This window comes from Bos taurus, chromosome 14, assembly GCF_002263795.3.
Source record: "Bos taurus isolate L1 Dominette 01449 registration number 42190680 breed Hereford chromosome 14, ARS-UCD2.0, whole genome shotgun sequence".
Taxonomy (NCBI): domain Eukaryota; kingdom Metazoa; phylum Chordata; class Mammalia; order Artiodactyla; family Bovidae; genus Bos; species Bos taurus.
Window position 1 is genome coordinate 33,891,972 of NC_037341.1, and position 21,538 is coordinate 33,913,509.

General features: G+C 40.8%; 1 protein-coding gene across 15 annotated transcripts in view; it reads right to left on the minus strand.

Annotated features, from left to right (window-relative positions):
- The window catches only part of NCOA2 (nuclear receptor coactivator 2), a 285,109-nt gene that overhangs the window by 57,101 nt on the left and 206,470 nt on the right, over nt 1–21,538 (minus strand). For all 15 annotated transcript variants that reach the window (XM_025001844.2, XM_025001838.2, XM_025001842.2 and 12 more), the window contains one exon: nt 2,222–2,325. In XM_025001844.2, the coding sequence (XP_024857612.1) occupies nt 2,222–2,325 (104 nt within the window). The remainder of the gene's footprint in view (nt 1–2,221; nt 2,326–21,538) is intronic.

Below are 21,538 nucleotides of genomic sequence, written 5' to 3' on the forward strand. Positions count from 1 at the left end.
TTAAAGCTTACTATGATATGCTGTCATGAAAAAACCTGACATTTAGTTTTGTTGCCTAGCAACTACTATGCTATGATGTAAGCATGAGTGTGCATCTATGCCTAGAATGGCTCAATGAGAGCAAGTTTTCTCTGTTTAAATTATTACATGTTAACAGGGAAAAGATGCAAATTCAAACCTTAAGTCTCTAGATTCAAAGCATTATCTCTCACATGTTTAGCACTGAAGTCCTGCTACACAGGTGTTTTGCTCAATGCACTGAATTCTCAGAAGACTATTTTGCAACAGTGAAAATGTGGATTTGATCTTATGAGATAAGACCCGCTGACATCTAGCAATCTGATTTCTGCAATTAATGAGCTTGCTCTCAGACAGCTTGAGTCACAGCCTTGTGGTTACTGCCAGCATCTCTTTTTAGAAGCCTTGAAAATCTTCCCAAGAGTTTCCACCCCACTTTAAGTCATCCCCAATGTAAGTAATAAACACAGGTATACCGGATTTTCCTAACTGTAATATTTAAAATTCCCCATCATTTCCAAATGAATTTTGTTTCCAGTTCTTTCATCGAATTCTAAGAGTCCACCTAGTTAAGGGTTTTCTCAGCTGCTTCTAAGAACCAAGTAGGAAGCAGCACTCTCTGGCCTTCCAGTGCCTTGTCAACTCTGGAAAATCAGGTTAAGTCTGTTTTCACTTTTTCTCTAAAAATTGTCATTACGTGTTTTCAAGCCAGTGATGAAAGAGAAATAAGCAGGGCCCAACATAGGGTCCTTTAAAGTCTTTTGGTCAGCAGGGTAGTCCCAAGCGCTAAATTTTGTCATCTCTAAAAATAAAGACTGGGTCAGACAATCTTTACATTTTTTCTGTGTCTCCCTAGCCCCATTATACAGTAGATTTTCACAGAATTAGACTTTCTAAAAATAAAAATCATCTTATGCGCCAACTGGTTATCTTTGCTTTAAAAATCCTAATTTCTTCTATATGTGCGGCGGCTGCCAGTGAAGCAATTCTACAATGGCAATGCTGCAGACCTTCTGGCCATGTGATAATTTTCAATCTCATTATATCATCAGCAGAGTAAATTATCCTGAGAACTGACATAATTTATGTCTCAGGGCTCCTCTGCTTCTTGTTATATATTCACTGACATTTTTTTCCCCTCATCTTACCATAGCCTACATCCTGAATTTTAATTTTGGAATAGGTATAGCAAAGAATCTGATGCTTAATACTGTACTGGGTTAATAAAATAAGAAAGTGGGACTTAACAAATTCTAGATAGTAGTCTGGTCATGAAAACTCCTAAAGTTAATAAAGAAATGGCAGTTAATCAAGAAGGAGGAGATATATGTACACTCACAGCCGATTCACACTGTGGTACAGCAGAAACTAATACAACACTGTAAAACAATTACATATCATACTCCAATTAAAAAAAAGTTGGCCCCCCCCAAAAGAAATGGCAGTTAAGATCACCCATTGCAGTGATGCTTATCTTAAAAGTTCTGAATATTACTTCAATTTTTGTCTTCATGAAATCAATAATCTAGATTCATGTAGCATAAATAAAAAGTGTAAACCTCCATTTGGTTCTCAAATTTTAGCCTGTATACATAATTATCTGTACTTGCACAGGTGAAAATCTAAGAATTCTGGCAACATTTCAAAACACAATGTATCACAGAATTTAACAGGACATGTGAACATGAGTGCTTGTAAAATGAATGCTCAAGCATTCATTTTTTAATGAACTTTAAGCACTTAAAGTTGGTCAAATTTATATTCTAATCTAGTTAATTTAATTCTACATTATCAATCTGAAAGGTATGTAAGCTGGAACCAGGAGTAAATTTTAGATACATATTAGTAAGCTCAAGAGGTCAGCAGTACTTCCATCTTAAGAGTGAAAAATAAATGTGGATTAGCCTTAAATTATATTCACTTAAAAGTGAATTTTTTTTTTTAAACTTTTTATTTGAGATTGGAGTTTAGCTAATTAACAATGCTGTGATAGTTTCAGGTGGACAGCCAAGGGACTCAGCCATAAGTATACATGTATCTGTTCTCTCCCTCAAACTCCCCTCCCTTCCAGGCTGTCACATAACATTGAGTAGAGTTCCCTGTGCTATATAGTAGGACCTTCTTGGTGGTCCATTTTAAATACAGCAGCATTCACTGAAAGATTAAACGGAATACTGGGAAGATCAACAGCAGGGTGAAATACCTCCAGCATCATCGGCCCCAGTGCATCCTTGTCAATGACCCCCTGCCCGGTAGACGATACGTCTGACTTCTGCACTTCATCGATGTTGGCAGCTGCTGCTTTCTCTGCAACAAACACGAGTGTGAATTAACTGGCATTCTATTTCAAGGACAGAGTGACACAAGAACATTTTTATTGTTATGACTTCAAAAAAAAATCTTCAGCAGGATCAGATCAGACTGTAAAAGAGCTAGAGAACATCCCCGCTGCCATGGCACGGGAGAAACTGCTGGAAGCGGGAGCCAGAACATTAACTTTTCACCTCCAGGACCTGTGGCTCAGAGCCCCTTTCAGGCTGCCAATAAAATGAGTTTAGAGGTTTCATGCCAGTCCCCAACAAGCATTTTTTTTTTTTTAAAGACTGCAAAACTGTTATATACTGCAGCACAATTAGGGCTTTCTGCAGACTCCCCAGGCAGGGATGACTGACCGGGAGTCTGTAGTTCAGACTTCGGGAGAGAAATCAGAGATGTGTCTGAAGGAATAAAAACGAGTCCTGACCACTGTTGCTGCTTCCATGGGACACTCCTGTGGCTTTTGGACTGTCCCACCTCTTGTCACCTTCACATTTAGAATAACCAGAAAGACTGGCCCCTCCCTGGAGGAAGGTGCTTAACGACATGAGGCAGAGAGCGGGACACCCTATCAGGCACTCGGAGAATTTCGATGGCAGCCCTTTCATCTAGTTCAGAGATGCATGGTCTGGGCTCCTGGACTCAAATGGGTGAAGCAACTTCCCGCCAGGCCTGGGAAGACATGCCGTCATGGAAAAGGCTTGTGGAAGAAACAGATGCACAGTCATCAATGTGTATGCAAGTGGGTTATTTCGAGAACACCAAGAAAAGTTTAAAGCATAACAAGATACATCTCAACAATTTGTTAGAAAACAACACAACACAATGTGCCAATTATTTGTCCTGGAATAAATTATAGCCTTGTTTACACTGCATGTTATCTCTGTAATTAAATGCAAGTTAAGAAAACTGTGAGGACGAGATGGTTGGATGGCATCACCGACTCAATAGACATGACTTTGAGCAGACTCTAGGAGACAGTGAAGAACATGAAGGACAGGGAAGCCTGGTGTGCTGCAGTCCATGGGGCACAAAGAGTTGGACACGACTGAGAGACTGAACCACAGAGAAAACTCTAAATCAATTCAGTACTCAGAATCAACTTGCTTTCATGAACTTAGCAGACTCTGCTTCTTTTTTTTTTTGTAACAGAAGATTTTACACAGTATTTGTGAAAACCTGTAAAGGTTAATTTGTACCTGGGAGCCTATAGAAAATAATTAGGAATTATGCAGGCCCTCCAAATCTTGATGGAAACTGTCCACCTGCATATGTATCAGTGGGAAAGGGAAGAGGGCCTGTGTAGTTCAAGTCTCAGCTCAGCCACTTAGTACAAGTCAGAGCATGTAACTTCAACTTTTGGAGGCCTTAGTTCCTGCCTTCTTGCTTCATGTGCTATGACAGGAGTAAATGGGATATGTAAAACACACTTTAAAAACCAGAAAGTAAGGGCCTTCCCTAGTGTTTAAGACTCTGAGCCTCCCATTCAGGGGGTATGGGTTCAATCCCTGGCTGGGGAATTAAGATCCCACGTATCGTGCAGCACAGGTAAAAACAAGGAAAAAAAACAACCCATAAGTAACTTAGAAATATAACTTACTACTAGCATATCTGTCTTAGCTCTTCCTGACTGAGTTCCAGAGGCAGAGGTCAGAAGCAGGGAGTATCTGTTTTCTCAGTGACTCTGCGACATTCCTGATTCACCTGCTTAGATCTGAATAATTGTGACTGGCTATAAATAGAGCTGTGGCTTGTCTATTAGCCTTTATAACTCAGCATGTGAGGATGTGCTAGTCCTCCCTTCATCTTTCCTTGCTGCCCTCCCCAACTCTCGACTGTAGGTCCCTCCCCCTAGCTGCTGGCTTGGTCTCAGCCCAGCTCTTGAGTCATTCTCACCTGGGGCAGGCGGGATCTCAGGTACTCCTCTTCCCCCCTCCCCATTTTTCCCGGAAATTTTTTCATTACCAAATAACTCCCAAATAAATACATATTGGGGCATACTCCCCCCAGCCCCAGTTCACTCTGTGAAGCTGTATATTTCTCTTCAGTTTCTGCTCCCTTCCCCACATCAGTCCGGGGACAGGACTGGCACCGTCAGCTGCTGCTTCATCTACTTTTCCTCTAATTTAACAGCCCTCCCCTGTGAAGTCTCTGCAGGTTTAGGCCTAAAGGATCCCTGAGTTTGACGACTACTGAATCGCAAAAGTCATGTAGTAGACATTATAAATGTCCCACAGTCCTTTTATTTACTTTTTGTCTTCCATGTGGTGGCATTCAGGGTGCAGGAGTATTAAAACTGTGCAGACTGAGTAATCCTCAGCCTCATTTTAGGGCAAAATAATACAAAGTGACAATGTTTCTGATAACCCATTTCCAAGTCCTTTGGTAAAAAAACCTGAAGAACAGTTGATATACAATATTAAATCAGTTTCTGGTGTGCAATAAAGTGATTCAACATTTTTATACATCATAGTCCACTTCAAGTTGTTATGATAAAACATTGCCAATAATCCTTGAATTATATGTTACCTCTGTGTATCTTATTTCCCAAGTCCTTCAGAGACAATCAATATATTTTGTGAGATATTTACATTTTGAGGATCTGATTATCATGCTGAAGACCCCAAAGTTTCCTCATCCATTCAACATTTTGTGGAATTAAAAAATTCAAACTTGGAAAAACTCAATCACGCAGATTCCTAAACAGTGACAGACTTTCAGATTGGGGTATCCCAAATGTTCTAGCAATGTGTTCAGGTGCTGAATTTTTGATGCTTATCAGAAAATACAGAGCATGAGATTATCATTTTCTTTCATCTTTAGGAATCTACAGATCATAATTTAGGTTAAGGGCCTAAAATTTAATGTAAGAGATAATTCAGAGGGGGCAAAACATTTTTTGGGGCTCTACTGGAAAGCCTGGATAAAAATAATTATCATCCTGAAAGACTGCAATGATCAACCATGTCATTTTTTTCCCTCTTTCTAACATTTTTGAAAGGAGAAAAGCAGCAGCTAACAGGCACTCACAGATAATGCAGGGCTGGCATAAGGAAACTGGCCAGAACACTGTCCATGTGTCTCAGTGTCCTGCTGTGTGTTCCAGTCATGCTTGTGGTACAGGTGGAATGAAGGATCCTTGTGGGATGAGAGGATACATCTTGCTGGGGGCAAGGGGTAGGGGGCATCTACTGAGTCAAACGAGAACCTAGGGCTGTACAGTGAGGAACTATAAATTCAAAGAAGAGATTTTTTTTTTTTAAAGGCTGGACAGAGCTGAAAATACTTCACATCCCCTGTAGTGGTGTTGGATTCTGTGGGATACGTGAGTGCATGGCAAAAGCAACGGTTGTGTGGCGTCTGTTCCTGGGGAAATCTCAGCCTGGCCTCTGAAACCAGTGTTCAGGAATAATGGCCAACAATTTGTCTAAGCTGGAATTTTAGGAATCCTGGACTCAGAATAAAAACAACAAAAATTTTCCCAAGGTCAATCTCAAATTATGTTAGTGTACTGGCAAAGAAAATTCCAGATGAGGCCACTGAGTATCTGCAAGAGAACTTTTAAAATGTTCAGTGTTCACACAATGCTATTCATGTATTTACTCAGAGAATGGGAACTGTTCACTACTCACAGAGTAAATAAATAAGAAAAAAGGGTAAAGAATTTAGGGACCTTCATGCCTGTCCTCACTGAAGATCTATACATATTTATTTTTATTTACTTTTTGTTAACTTGTCATCTATTCAATTCTGTATTAGATTTGTGCTTTGGCTACTTCTCAGTATTAAAATCTCAATAGTATGAAGTGATAGAAAAGACATAGAAATATGGCTTTACCAAGGTAATCTGAATCTAAATTAAACTGGCCATGAATTTATGTTATTTGGGTACTTTTCATGAAGTAATTACTACCTCCGTACAAAGTTCATTTGGGCTTTAGAGTCAAATAGGAGGAAGAAAAAACTCCTTTGAGATATCTTGTCATGTTACCCGGACATACATTGGTATTTTGTGGGAGCATTTCAAGAATGAGTATGCTATTTTTATGTCCCAGATATAAATAAGCTTAAATCCTTAGATATATTTATACTTCTGTAAGAACAGCCATTACTATACTAAAACATACTATTTAATATTTTTAAATTAGGCAGTTTTCTCAGTGGTCACAAATTATATTTACTTTTCTATATTTTGCATCCATTAACCATAAAAATATATTCTGTCACAAAAATATCCTTCAGTAAACTCCACAGTTTACTGAAAGATCATCCCAGATCTTTTCAAATGATCAAAACCTTATGAAATCTCATTATTACAGGTGGAACTCTTACATTGAAAAAAGAGATGATAAAACTGAATTTTCAGAGCCTACAAAAAGCTTTCTGCTCCATGCCCTGCTTTCCAGTTCTTCTGCACTTTGACTATTAAGGTTGTTCTTTTTAGGTAAAGACTATGACCTGAGAGAGTGACAATGAAAACAGTAAACTGTCCTTTTCTTCCTCACCCCCTAAAGACAAAAATGCCATGAAATAGCTCTAGGTCTTTGTAATAGCCCAGCGTTACAAATGCAAAGCTCTGATTAAAGAGACTGTCCAAGGATGCGGCCGTCATCTTTCTGCTACTGACCCTCCCTCCTGGGTGGCTGCTCCAAGAGCAAGCCCATCCTTCTTCCATTCACCGGCACTCTAGAAATCCAATATCAATTAATTAGATTTCCAGTTTCAAAGCAAAGAACAAACCCCATCTCTTTAGGGACTGTGTTAAGATGAGTCATACCACAAACTGGGAGAAAATCATTAATATTATATTCCATACGCTTTTCTTCATAAGTAATTATTACTTACGCTTTCTCTCAGAACAAAAGGAAAGGTGAGTAGGGAAGCGTTTAATCTCTAGATATTTAAGTGATTTACAAATACAAAGTAAAAATTTAAATTTCCTGGTGAGAACAGAAACACACAGAAACTGTGATTCTAGCAAAAAAAATTATATATCCTTGGGAAAAAAAGCATATATAGCTATTTTTAAAGTATGAAGTGATGTGTGTATGTTTCTTAAAGACCTTTACATATTCTGAGAGAACATCATTCATTGATTTTTGGTAACTTAGTGAATCTTATAATAGTAGAAGGTCTCATCTACTTGTTAATTAGGCAACTGAACTGAGAACACGCACTCCCAGGGCCTTTCTGAAAAATACGGCCAGAACAGATTCCTGCCTCTCACAGGGACGGCAGCCATGGCCCAGGGGACAGCCACATAATTGCTCTAATTCCAGCAGCAGCAGCAGCAGCAGCGGCGTCAACCACGCATGACTTAGAAACCTAAGTGCTATTTAATGTCTGCCCATTAGAGGGACATGGTGATATGGCCATTATTTAAGAGGTTTATGCTCTTCTCTCTCCAAAAAAGTCATCTGAATATGGGACTTCCCTGGTGGCCCAGTGCTTAAGACTCTACGATTCCCATGCAGGGTATGTGGGTTCTATCCCTGGTCAGGGAACTAAGATTCCATGTGTCATAAATACATAAAAAAATTAAAAAAAAAAAAATCATCTGAAGAAGCCATGGAAAACTTGTGGAAATTATCTTTAAAAAGTCAGAATTGAAACAAGTATTGGTGATTCACTCTGAAAAATATATAACCTGAAAAATAACCCATGGTGTATTTTTACATATAGAGAATATTTGAACATTGCCCATGTTTGGATGCCCTGACATGTAACAAGTAAGAGTTGAAAAGTTGTTCCCAAGTTTGGTCAAGTATGAGGAGAGCTGCTTTTACAGAAGTGGTATTATTTAAGGTATTAGCACCTTCAACTAAAAGGGAACCCGATACTTTATGCAGGTTTTATAATTAATTCCACTGCTCCAAAATGAGTACAATCGCTCACCCAGATACCTATCAATTTTTCAGCAGCCTGACGTCAAAGATGAGTCTAATTACCTCCACAACAAATTTTAACACTCGAGTAGGAATACATCCACAATTTCCACCTTTTCCTGCATTGAGGATTTCAGGTGAAGCAACAGTCTAACCCAGCAGTGCTGGGACCTACGCCGAGAGTGAGCAGAGAAGTCACTGAGACGATGACAGGCAGTTTCTGGCCAAGCACTACAGATAAAATATTACAGGGAAAGTGATGTAGCATCTCAAAGGTTCTAGAAGGTAAAACCAGAGAATTATGCATCTGCACCCAACTAAAATTAGAAAAGCTGCCATCTGGCTCCGTGAAGCCAGCAGCACATTCTTATTCATTAGGAAGCATTCTGCTAACATAAAAACACAAGGCCCTTCCTGTGCTCTCCAAATGTGTTTATCTTTTCAACATTAATGCACTATATATCATCGGGCTGCTGAAATCTCCTGCCGTGCATATTAAAAACGCACAGCTGCACTTTCTTTGGGAGTGGGAGGAACTTCGGCTCCAAGTCACCTCCCTCTCTTTCTGACTCGGGAGTTTGGTGTTACTGCATCACGGTTTCCCTTCGGCATGAAGAAACGGTAAACTGAACCCATCTGAAGGCTACTTCCCCCAGCCCCCAGCAAAGCCCCCTGGCTCTCTTGCTTCAAGAGAAAGCAACAAGCTTGGTTTCATTGCCATCAATGGGAAGGTGTGACTGCTGGCACGGAGCCAACCATCATGCCATAAGTTTGAAATATGCACGTCCTACTTTGTAAATGAATGTACCACACGGATCAGGAAGAGAAAATGGTAGCCAGAAAAGATTCTGGGTATAACTGGCTAGAGAACGCTTTTGCTTGCAAGAACTATCACTAAATCTGCTATCACCAATGTACCATTGTTTTTAGCACCCCACTTCAATATTACCTATCAATACTGAATGTACTGATAGGTAAAACTGACAGGGGATAACCTTTCCTAGTACACCATGCGTGTATATGACTATTTGTCCAGAATCTTTCTTTTACATTATCTATACATGTCTATGAGGTAGGACCTTAAATTTAAAGACAGATCCTGAAAGGCAAAGAACAACAAAAAAAATCTGACACAAAGTCAACCACATTGACAGAGAAAAGAAAATTGTTTAAATTTGTGGCAACACAGCTTCAGAAGCACTGCAGGTGGATCAACTCAAAGGCAACAAGTACACGTCATTAAACCCAGGCTGTCAGGATTCATTCGTTCTCCACTGCGAGAATGTCGGTCTCTGCCTGCATCTTCTCCAGCAATGGAGTATTAAGAGGTGAGGGCAAAATAAAATCCGAGAATTGCTTGGTTCTAGTTAAGTCTAATTCATAGGGTGCTGACAGCTAAGGCTTTAGGAGTTATCTGAATAAGGAATGGAGGAATCAGAATTTGCTTAGAAGGTTCAAAGGTGAGACTGAGATCACACAAAGGAAAAATAAATCAGTAGGTATGAAAGAAGTGAGAAGTGAGGTGAAGTTTGAATTCAGCACTCATTCAGGATATTTAACGGCAGTCTCTCAAAGGACAAAACTATTTAAAAAAAAAGTTTCACTTTTCCCAAACACATATGTTAACTCAAGCAATGCCAACAACATGATACCACAGGAGCATGCAAAGCTTCTCATAAACGGGTTAAAATACAGGAATTACATGAAAAGTTGTTTCTAAAATCCTTAAGAGGACTTTAGCCTAAGTAGTAGAAATATTCTATCATTATTCTGTTAATTAGCACAGCATAACTCATCTAACTGTCCTACCTTGAATGCGTGTGTGCTTAGTCACTTCAGTCATGTCCAACTCTTTGCAATTCCATGGGCTGTTCTCCAGGCAAGAATACTGGAGTGGGTTGCCATGCTCTTCTCCAGGGGATCTTCCCAACCCAGGGATCAAACCTATGTCTCTTACGTCTCCTTGTATTGCAGGCAGGTTCTTTACCCACTAAGCCACCTGGGAAGCCCCAGTCCTACCTTACACCCTAGCAATATTTATTATCTCCCTCCCCAGTGGCATGATCCTGTTTGAAGGTTTCAGGTACTTTCTGACTCTTCCATCAGCACCAGATGCCCTTCTACCTGTTCTCTTTGAAGACCAATCATTGTTCCGGAAGCTCACAACAATCAAGCTAACCCCTTCCTCTGCTCCTGCAAGGCCTGGTGCCTAACCAGCCCCGACCCCGGGGCTGTGACATGACTGATCTGTTCCCACAGCTGTCCCTTTCACAGCATTGCTGGCTGTTCGACAACAGGAGAAGTCTTTTACTCCCTGGCTGGCACACAGTGGGTGCTCAATCATGTGTTATTGAACAGTTTTACCGCTGGAGCTAAAATTCAGGATATGCAGAATCTAAAACTCACAAGTACCTCTCTTTAGAAAGAGCTGTTCTGAAGGGCTTCACTGCGTACTTAACATAGCGGGGGGCTAAGGTTCTGATTTTTGTAGTCCAAGTATGAAGTAGACATAGGATGAGACAGAAATGAGACTGTTGGTGTTAAGGGCATCAGGACTATCCTGGTGGAGAATGGGGCAGCATTAGGTGGGGTGCTTTATATTTCTTTCCAGACTCCGGGGATTTTATTAACAAAAACAACAATATAGCACCTTCTCACTGACCAAAGCACCATCTCTTTCCACACTTTAGAGATGAAGAAAAATAAACAGACCAACTTTATTCATCTAGGTAATCTATCATTTAGGAAGTTGCAAGTTGCTCCATTAAAAAAAGGGTAGCTTAGGTATCACGGGAGTTTTTAATCTGACTCAGGGATTTTCCTAGCCATGCTTAGCTCTTAAGAAATTATGAGGCAAGCCAGGTAGATGTCTACAAACCACCCGTTTGCTGGGGACCCAGGATGGAAGAGTGCTTCATCAGATTTCTTGGTCTTCCCACACGGTGGGCTGGGAGAAGCCCTGGCCTCCAAGGAGAAGTTCCCTGAGTTACATGAATCATCTGGAAAGTGAGGCTGGGCAGAGGAGGGCTGACATCCCTGGAGAGGCTGGCAAGGATCTTGTCTTATTTAACTTTGGATACTCAGTGACTAACATGAAACTTACCACCTCAATGGTGTCAGATAAAAGCACAGGGTAGAAAAGGGGTGTGGAGGGGGAGAGGCTAGGAAACAAGGAAGGACTGGTCTCTTGACATCCATCCGCTTACCCTTCTCACCAATTCCACCATAAGTTCCCACTTCGTTCAGGGTTCACAGGGCTCCGATCGAAAGACTCCCTTTCCTTAGCAGTGGATTTTCAGAGGCATGCCTCTTGTGAGACTGAACCCCCGCCTAGGACTCGACCTTCCTTTTCCCTGGGGCCATTCTTCCACGTCCACCCTCGTGCTCCCACTCGCCTGTCACTGACATGCCTCCTGCTCTGATTCACTTTAGGTTCCGCCTGTCAGACCAGCTAGCCTGCCCTCTCCTCAGGATTCTCTCCCCTCTGGATATTTTTTCCTTCCAGTTTTTCTCTGCGGACACAAGACCTGATGCCTGTCTCCTGAAGAGACTGGTACAGTGAGTTGCGCAGACCTGCCTCTCCTTTGCCCACTGAGACCCCAACAATCTCACAGGGAGGCACCCACTTCCAGGGGGTTCTGTCTTGCCTGCCACCCATGGAACCCCGGGCACTCACTTGTGCCTTAGCTTGAGTAGTCATAGGAGAACTTTCAAGCAGGCTTTTTAAAAAGCAGGTGTTCCCAATTTCAAGCACCTAATGCAGGAAGCTGATAATAGAACTTAGAATCATCCAATTTAGAGTCCTGAAACATTAAATTATGTTAAATCATATCACCCTAGTAGAGAAAGCACAGCATTGATAACAATTTGGGAACCTTGCATAAATACAGGAAGTAGCATGGCTGTGGTTAATCACGGAAGGCAGGCTAGAGGAGGGCATACTAGCAAGGGGTCGAGGCAACTGGATTTCACAGTGACTGCAAGGTGAGGGCAGTGTCCCTGGTGAGAGGTCTCCATGGTCAGGGACCAGAGCTAGGGCCAGGGCCCCCAGCATCTACTCCTTGGGTCACAGGGCACATATTGGGCCCATTGTCAGAGGTGGGCTCCAGAAAATCACACTGTCTGCAACCACCACAATCTCCTGTGGACAAAAAAATCTCTAAAAACTGAAATTTCATTTAGATCAATTCGGCAGATTAATGAGTAAGACATAAACAAATCCCAGGTAATTCCTATGTGAATGTTTAGGGAGGAGAAGGAACAACTATTAAGACAATAGATCTAGTCAAGTCCATTTCAGACACTTTGAACAATTACTACAAGTAAAGTGCATCATTTCTGGTGACCGTGAAGCCATCATTCTTGGTTGTTTCTTGTTAATCCACAAAAATAGAACTTTTGTGATTTTTTTGATCATAAAAATGATACAGCAAGTATCACTTTTATATCATACAGAAACAGAAGTTTAATCTATTCAAATGTTTGAAACAGCATTTTGATTTGAACTCCTATTTTTACATACCAAAATGTCGGTAGCCCTTGCCCCCCAACTAATCTCCACGAGGTCCTGGACTTTACGAACTTGGGCTCTGGGGAGAGGGCACAGTGATTAGTGCTGACCATGCAGAGCGACAGAGTTGTTATGAATGATTCATCTCCTGCACAAAGAGCTGTCACCTTAGGATGGCATCTGAATTGCCCAGACCAAACGTGAAGTAAAGCCGGGTAAAAGAAAGGATCTGACTTGTCTTGAAGGCCAAATGTATGCCACTACAGAATATTTTACAGCAAGGTTTGCCCACACAACAAAGAGAAACTGGATCTGAATTTGCAGATTCCAACACATGTATGCAAAACTTTGATTGTGGAGAACAATCACTGTACCTTCAGTAAGAGATTGAAAGTAAAAGTGCTAGTCGCTCAGTCGTGTCTAACTCTGCGACCCCATGGACTGTAGCCCTCCAGGCTCCTCTGTCCATGGGATTCTCCAGGCAAGAATACTAGAGTGGGTTGTCATTCCCTTCTCCAGGGGATCTTCTGAACCCAGGGATTGAACCCAGGTATCTTGCACTGCAGGCAGACTCTTGACCATCTGAGTCACCAGGGAAGCCCAGTAAGAGATTAGGTGAAAAGAAAAGGACTGGAACGAATTTGGGAAGTAAGTACATCTTCCTAATTTTCCAAAATAGGAGGTTTCCTTATCATTATCACAGTAACCTAAGTTTAAAAGACATCCGAGAAAAAACCAATATTCACTGTTTCATAATGACAATAGCAAAAGATTTAAATTTGTCTTTAAAGTAACCCTTTAAATACTGTGTGGCATAAAATCTCTCCAATTTAAGCAGGAGTGGCACTGAGTTGTCAACCAGCCTTCCACAACTATTCACGGCAGCAGGCAATTAAATAGAAGACAGGGGTCAGCTTCACGCAGAAACTCATAGGCCTCACCAGGCAGCAGGTGCACAGTGAGGGGCTTAGGAACTGTGGTACCTGCACATGTGAAAGCCCAGCAAAAGCGTGCACAAGAGGTGACCACAGTTTGCACGATGAAGTTAAAGTGAAATGAACAAAGGCTGACATTTACAGAGATTCCTAAATTTGGTATCCTGACTACCTTTCCCACAATGAAATTCTCTCCTTTCTTTGGATATGGTCTTATGATTCTCCAGTAAATTTTGTATGCTACAGAAAAAAATTTTGTGATGCTGCTGGTAACTGAGCAATTCTCTTGGGTATTATATGTTATGTCCTCTCAAATACAAAGACTATTTAAAGCAGTCAAATCTACTTGCAAACATTTCAAAAGGCATCTGAAGTCTGACAGGGAATTCCTTGGCAGTTCAGTGCTTAAGACTTGGCACTTTCACTGTGGGGGGGCCCAGGTTTGATCCTCGGTTGGGGAACTAAGACCCTGCAAGCCACATGTGACATGGTGCCCCACCCCCTCAAACCCCCCCCAAAGTCTGACAATTGTGTTCTCTAACAAAGCTTATGGAAAAGTTTGAGCTACAACTGAAAGATATACACACAGCGAGTGCCATGGCTATTCCCATGGGGAAGAAAAATCCTGGAGAGGTTAATCATGATCATCTGTGCAGGCCATGGCATATATAGAAGTTAACTAATTATAAATATGAAGAAGACATAATAGGAATTAACTTACTCTCTATTAAATTTACTGGTTTAAATTAGCTTCAAATTAATTTTTGTTTTACATGTATTAGCTGTGAGAAAGAACTTTTCCTTACCACTCTACAACCCTTCAAATGATGAAATAAAAGCTTCATTAGATGTACTCGTCCTATTTTCACTTTTAATTACCCTGCTTACACTTTCAAATGCTGCATGATTTAGCACCATACTGTCATCAAGACTTCAGTAAAGTTCTACCCAATGGCATTTGGAAATAGGTTTTACTGCCAACACAGATGAACAATTTGAATCCCAGAAACCTGGTTTTGGAAGTCTTGCCTGCCAGGTGACAGCTAACAGTGAGGCAGAGAGAGTGGCTGATAATGACACACGTGATAACTGGGCAGGTCCGGTGTTGAGAGCTGCAGCGAGAGCAGACCTAGCCTTTCTTCTGTAGACTGAAAGCCTGAACCAGAAGGTGAGCTGTTCTCATGCCAACTGTAATCCACCTGCCTCTGAACTGGCAGAGGCAATATACTGTCTTTGATATGCGTTTTCAAAAAAAAATTTTAACAGCATCAATGGACAGTGGGTTTCCCAGAGACTCGAATGGTGGCAGTTATTAGGGCTGTATTGCCAAGGAAAATATTTGGCTGCATGTGGGGTTTCCTGAGAACAAGTTAGTACATGACCTCAATCTTTTTCCCAGCTTATCATAATGCTGTGAGGCGGTGCTGATTCAGCAAAGCAATCCATAATCGCTTGCAAAATGCCCCTGCCTCCCAGGGATGTTATGAGGCTTAATAAGATAATGTATGTGAAGCATTCTGAGCGCCACAGAAGAAAGGCGCTAAGTAATAATATTATTCTGCATTTATAATTACAAGCAGTCTTACAAAAGCAAGAATCCAATAAACCTGTTTACAAATTACAAATAAAGACGTTAAATAACAGAATATAAAGGACTGTATAACAAAGAAAAATGTGAAATCAGGCATGTGTAAGAAAGGAAACAGACAGACTTCATCAGGCTAAGTCAAGTGAAAACGAACAGCAATAGACAAGTTTGTACTAAAAGAAAATTACACCCCTTCGTGATAAAATAGAAATTGAATCAGAAACTTACAAGAAGGTATTTTATTGAAGTTATCTTGAGACATGGCTTATTAATGAATTAAATTTAGTATCATTTCTATAGCTTTTCTACCAATAAATTTAAATTTAAAAAAATCAATGTCAATATTAAGAGTAATAAAATCTCTTCAGTTATCTATGGTAACACCAAAACATAAATTTTCACTCTCACTGGGAGAAAACATGAGTACTCTACCAAATGTAAATTTCCTTCCTTTTCAAATATTGAAATAAGATGCCTTCTCCGCCCCAACCCCTACCCCAACAGCATTAGTCTCTTAGAATGAAAACATTTGTTTTCTGTCTTTCTGGACCAGCCCAAGCAAGGGAACATGACACATGAAAATCCACTTTGAGGCCTTCTTGATCCTGGATCCCAGTTGTCATTTACTCCATGTAATCTTCCTGGAATCTCAGGGGAGCCAATTTTTGTTTTTACACTCTCTTCCTCCAAAACACAGCCGTACTATCACTTACTATTCCATATGGAAATCATCTGACTTGATGTGGATCGCCTCATAATTCTCCTGAGGCTGTGCAGTCCTTGAGCTGGGGGCTGTATTTTACATTTTTGTATCCCCATCACTTTGCACAGTCCATGCTAACCCATGCAGACACTCAGTAAGAGTTTACCTGATTCATGCTCTGGAGAAAGCAATGCAAGGAGAGCTCAGGTGGTCTGGGCAGGTTTGAGGGATCAGCTCCAAGCACACAGACGGTATAAGGCATTTTAGTTTTTAATTTTTCTTTGTAATTTTGTTTTCAAGAAAGCGGTATTTCATGTTTTTAAGGGAAACATAAGCACGGTGTTAGATGGTGAGGATGCAAAGGTAAAAAAGACAAGCCTTGTGCTGCTGTGCATGCTTGAGGCACTGCCATGGTGTAGCTGAGGGCCGAAATGGGGTGAGCAGATTGTCTCTTTAAAGTGTTGTGGATTTAGGCATAAAAGAAAAGTGAAATTTATAAATTTGTCAGTATGAGGAGGTTTTCTTATTTACTAAGCTAGAAGACTAAGCTTATTTGGAGAGTAAAGTTTAGGATACAGCATTGATCCAGATGCTGAATGAAGAGAAACTAATTCTTGAAGATGTTACTAAGAATGCCTTCATTACAGACTGAGCATGGCAAGAGCTGATATACTTAACTCAAAATAAACATTCATCAACATACTAGGAACAATGCGTACACCTCAGGATGCTAACAGGGCCTAATTAGTTCTCTCAAGTGTAGCAACCCAAAAGAATTTTGGAAAATAAAAATGTGAATGTTAATGATCTTTTATATTATCCTCCCAGGATAAACCCAATTGCCAAGGAAATTACACTTACAGGTCTCAAAAATACAAGCTGAGAGCATACGCCACAGGAATAAAAATAAAGCTTTCAAAATTTCCAAGTAACCTACTGGGTGAACTTGAGAGAAAAACCTACAATTACCTGATTACAAAGTGAAGTCCATCTATAAGATGGGTTATGTATCTGTCCTTTTTAAGAAAAGCACGGGTCACTGGTTAGAAGTGTAGCTAAAACACACCAATGTCTGGATCTTTCCTCTTACCCTAATATGAAAACCAGGAGCTCGATTTGAAAACCTCAATTCCCAAAGAGGAGGATTAAGTATAGTACATGGAAACAACCACAGGGGCTCCTCAGATCGGTATATAAAAGAGAAGCAATGTTAAAGGAATTAGCGTAATCAACTTGCGCATATAGTATTGTGACTCTGAACAAGAATATCTAATACTAGGTCTTTATAGATCCTGACACTGGATCTATGATCTTTCAGGTTCACCTCCCCCATCCCTACCCTGAGGGTCAATTTGAAAAAAAAATTAACTGCTCATAATTTGTAATTTTTTAAAATATGAAAATAGCTTCACTGTGTCCCGTAGGCAACAAATAGGCAGTGAGTGTAATCTTACAGTTCTAAGTAACTACAGTATTGAGACAGGCTTCCCAGGTGGCTCTCCTGTGGTTTCCCACGTGGCTCAACAGGTGAAGAATCTGCCTGTAATATGGAGACCTGGGTTTGATCCCTGGGCTGGGAAGGTCCCCTGGAGAAGAAAATGGCAACCCATTCCAGTATGAGATTTCCAGAAATCTCATAAACAGAGGAGCCTGGCAGGCTACAGTCCACAGGGTTGCAAAGAGTCGGGACATGACTTAGAGACTAAATAACAACTGTATTGAGAAGATGCTTATTGAAGATAAAACTGTTATGGCTTTGAAGCGACTAAGTAGAGACTAAAACTGCAGCTGTCTACATGTTTAGCTGGGTAATGTCAATCTATCAATAATACTTCAGTACTCACCTCTGCAAGTGCACAGGGGGCTTCACCCCCATTTCTTAGCACCTCCATTTAGAATATTTCCTCTGAAATACTGACGAGCCATACTTTAATTCTTCGTGTAACTTAAGATTCACTATTTATCTATGCAGTCTCTGTCTCGTTAAATAGAATTTAAGAGAAGGGAAAGAAGAGAGAAGAACAGACAGATACAAGTGGAATGGTATGGAAGATCGGGGGACCCACAAGTACCTCCTGTGAGATCGAAAGAGATAAATTTAGGGTTTTTCTAAAGATAAGATGAAATTGGGAAGAGAGACAAAGCTTGAAATAGAGCTTCACGTATATTTCAGAGAACATCTGGAGCACAATTTATTATGAGTTTTAAAGACTTCCTGAAAGTTTGTAACTTCTCCTTTGCTATTTTCACTTTATCTGTTTCACTAGCTAAATAATTCCAGAACTGAACATTTGCTTCAAAGGCAAGAATTGCACATAAAGACCTGAATTTTGTGCTGTGGTAGATCAAGGGAGAAGGAAAAAAAAAAAAAAAAAAATCCCAGAAGAAATGAACAGAGTGGTTAAAAGAAGACAATGGAATGGGAAGCAGGTGAAAAGAAGGAAAGAAAGATAACCTTGGCCCAGAGCCTCTGGTTTACTCTGCCAGCGTGAGCTCCTGGCTTTCAGGCTTACACACCCTCATGTCACCCTCCCCATCACCATGGTCTTGCCCTCCTAGAACTTGCTCCTCTCACAGGAGTCTTGGCATGTGGCAGCCTGGAGGGTGAGAAGTCCAGGAGACCCTACCAGGGCAGAAAGGAAGGAAGGGGCAACCCTGCTCCAGGCCTCTGGAAATCCAGGATCCTCCCAGGGAATACAGGCATGTGCTGACTGATTTGCCACTAGAGTACCCTTCAGTTTGTAAAAAACACCGGGCTTACCAGGTGGCACAGTGGTAAAGACTGCCTGCCAATGCAGGACACACAGGAGACATGGTTTTGACCCCCTGGAATACGAAATGGCAACCCACTCCAATATTCTTGCGTGGAAAATGTCATGGACTCCTCAGAGGAGCCTGGCAGGCTACAGTCCATGGGGTCGCAAAGAGTGGGCTACGACTGAGAAACTACGCGCGCGTGTGCACACACGCGCACGCATACACACACACACAGAGTGGTTCCCACCTTTTGGGGTAAGAGGGGGTCATTTTTTTTTATCAACAGTAATGTCCATGGAGTCTCACTGGACAGTTATCTATACTTAAAATGACATATAACAGAAAGAAAAGGTTACAATAAATTTAGTAATACTTCTAGAAGAAACTGCATCCTGTTTATCACTATAACATCCCTACAAACCTCATCTACTGAAACATGGCTCTTTATATTAAGAACTTTATATTATATTAGTTCTTAATATACCAGGTTTTATGGAACTGGTCCATGAATCTCTTCACCAAAAATGTATTGTTTTGATGGAAAAATATCCTCCATTCCAAGCAATTAACTTACAAATAAACCTTGGGTGGGGGGATGGTTTTTAAAGTTGAAAATTCTCTGTCTTTCTTAAGAAACCATGGCAAGAAGGAAAAAAAAAAAGACTCATTCAATCACAAGGTAAGTACATTCATATAACAAAAGACAAATGTTATTTCTTTCACTTCTGACAATTTTGGTTCTCTAACAATATTCCAAATAAAATATACTATATGTTATTTTTTTCTCTAATCTGACATTAAGGATCTATAAATCGAAGATAGTCTATCAAAAGGAAAAAAGTTCTTAAGAGAAGGCGAACTTGGTTTTGGGGGTGGCAGAGAACACTCAGGTCTAGTCCAATAGGGTTTGCTTTTCTGTTTTCCCTTTCCCTTTTCTCCTTCTATCACTGTAATAAGACATATAAAAACTTTGAATCTGACAAAATGGTGGAATGCATATACCTGTCTGATGTATACAGTCTTAAATAAAAAGGATCATCAGTCTACTGAGAAGTACTTTAGGTCTCAAGAAATAGAAGCTACAGATTCCCCCAGACAGCTCAGGAATTCTGCCCTGTCCTCCACCTGGCTCTAACGGGAGTGGAAGGTATCTCAGTTATGAACTTAGGTGAAGAAGCACCACGCTGAATGTCAACGTTATTCATTTCACTTTTCTTCCAAAAGACTGGATGTCTTATTTCCAAGACTGACAGGCCCAAAAGGAACCTAACTCTATTACAGGTGATCATGGTTCTAGCATTCTTAGAGCTGGATGCAACTCCATTTTAATGAACAATTTTTGTCTTCTGGGTACAATTTTCTGTGACCATGTTTGAAATGGGGCTTTCTTTTGCTCAAAATGACAGGAATGAGAAATATAAGGCAAAAGTACCCTTTCAAACAGCTCTGGATATCTAAAATGCTGTCTAAATATCAGAAACCTAATAAAACCCATTTTCCAGGGGAAAGTCGGCACCGCACATTCCTCCTTTTCAGAACCCAAGTTAAAACACCTCTATCTAGTCTTGTATACAGCGAGGTTCCCAGGTGAAACACAGCCTTCATAGCCAGTTCCTTCATATTACTCCCGGTCAGTAACGAGGTGAGTATGGGGGTGGTCTGAACGACGGTCAGTAAAATCTGTTTTGTTCCCAATATACTCCCTGAAATGGGAGCGGACAGCTGAACAGGTCAAAAGTGCTGTTCTCTAGAGACTTTTTCTTGTTTACTTGCTGAATTGTGTCCAACTCTTTTGTGACCCCATGGACTGCAGTCCACCAGGCTCCTCTGTCCATGGCCTTCTCCAGGCAAGAATACTGGAGTGGATTGCCATGCCCTCCTCAAGGGGATCTTCCCAACCCAGGGATTGAACCTGCATCTCCTGCGGTTCCTGCATTGGCAGGCAGATCTCTAGAGGTTACACTGTACAAACAAGATAAACAGAGAAAACGAGGAACGTTCTCTCTGACACAATAATTCCTCATCTGCTCACATCAGGGTACAAAATGAATGCTTAAAAAAAAAAAAAAAAGCTTGATATCCAATTTTCTGGCTAAATACCAAGAAGTCTTTTTTGGCCTAGACAGCAATTTTCTATTTTCTTGGGATCTTTATCAATTTTTTTTTCCTGACAAGAAAAGCAGAGCTGCCTTGAATGTGTATATCATCTTCTGAAATAGGAATCTGCAAAAAATATTCTTCCTAGGAGCTAAGCCCCAGTGTCTCAGTATATCTTAAGTTCAACGGATAACATGCTTACCCAATTCTCTCGTAACAACTCCTTCCAAACAGAAGAAAGAGAGTAACAGTGGGGCAACAAGTTTATTCTATTTGGCTCCACTGGGGATACTGCGTGTGAAGCTCAGTAGAGATCTGGATTTCAGTTTGAGTCAAAACACTTGCACTTAAACTCTAGGTTCCCCTTCTATAAAATGGAGTTAATGATAAACCTACTCTACAGGGTGCTGCATGGATGAACTGGGATGATGATGTGAGTAAACGACTGCCCAGCACAGTCAGCACCCCACATGACATGTGTAAGCTCTCATTTTCACTATGGACACTGACCCTTTTGCTTTTGACCTAGTAGAGATTATAAACTTTGCTAGTACCTAGAGAAAGATCTGTTTTGTACGGCCTGAAGCTGATACAATTAGAGGGAAGGGACTCTCTTTAAGAATACAAAATTAGGGGACTTCCTTGGTGGCTCAGAGGATAGGAACTGGCCTGCCAATGCAGGAGACATGGGTTTGATCCCTGGTCTGGGCAGATTCCACATGGCCTGGA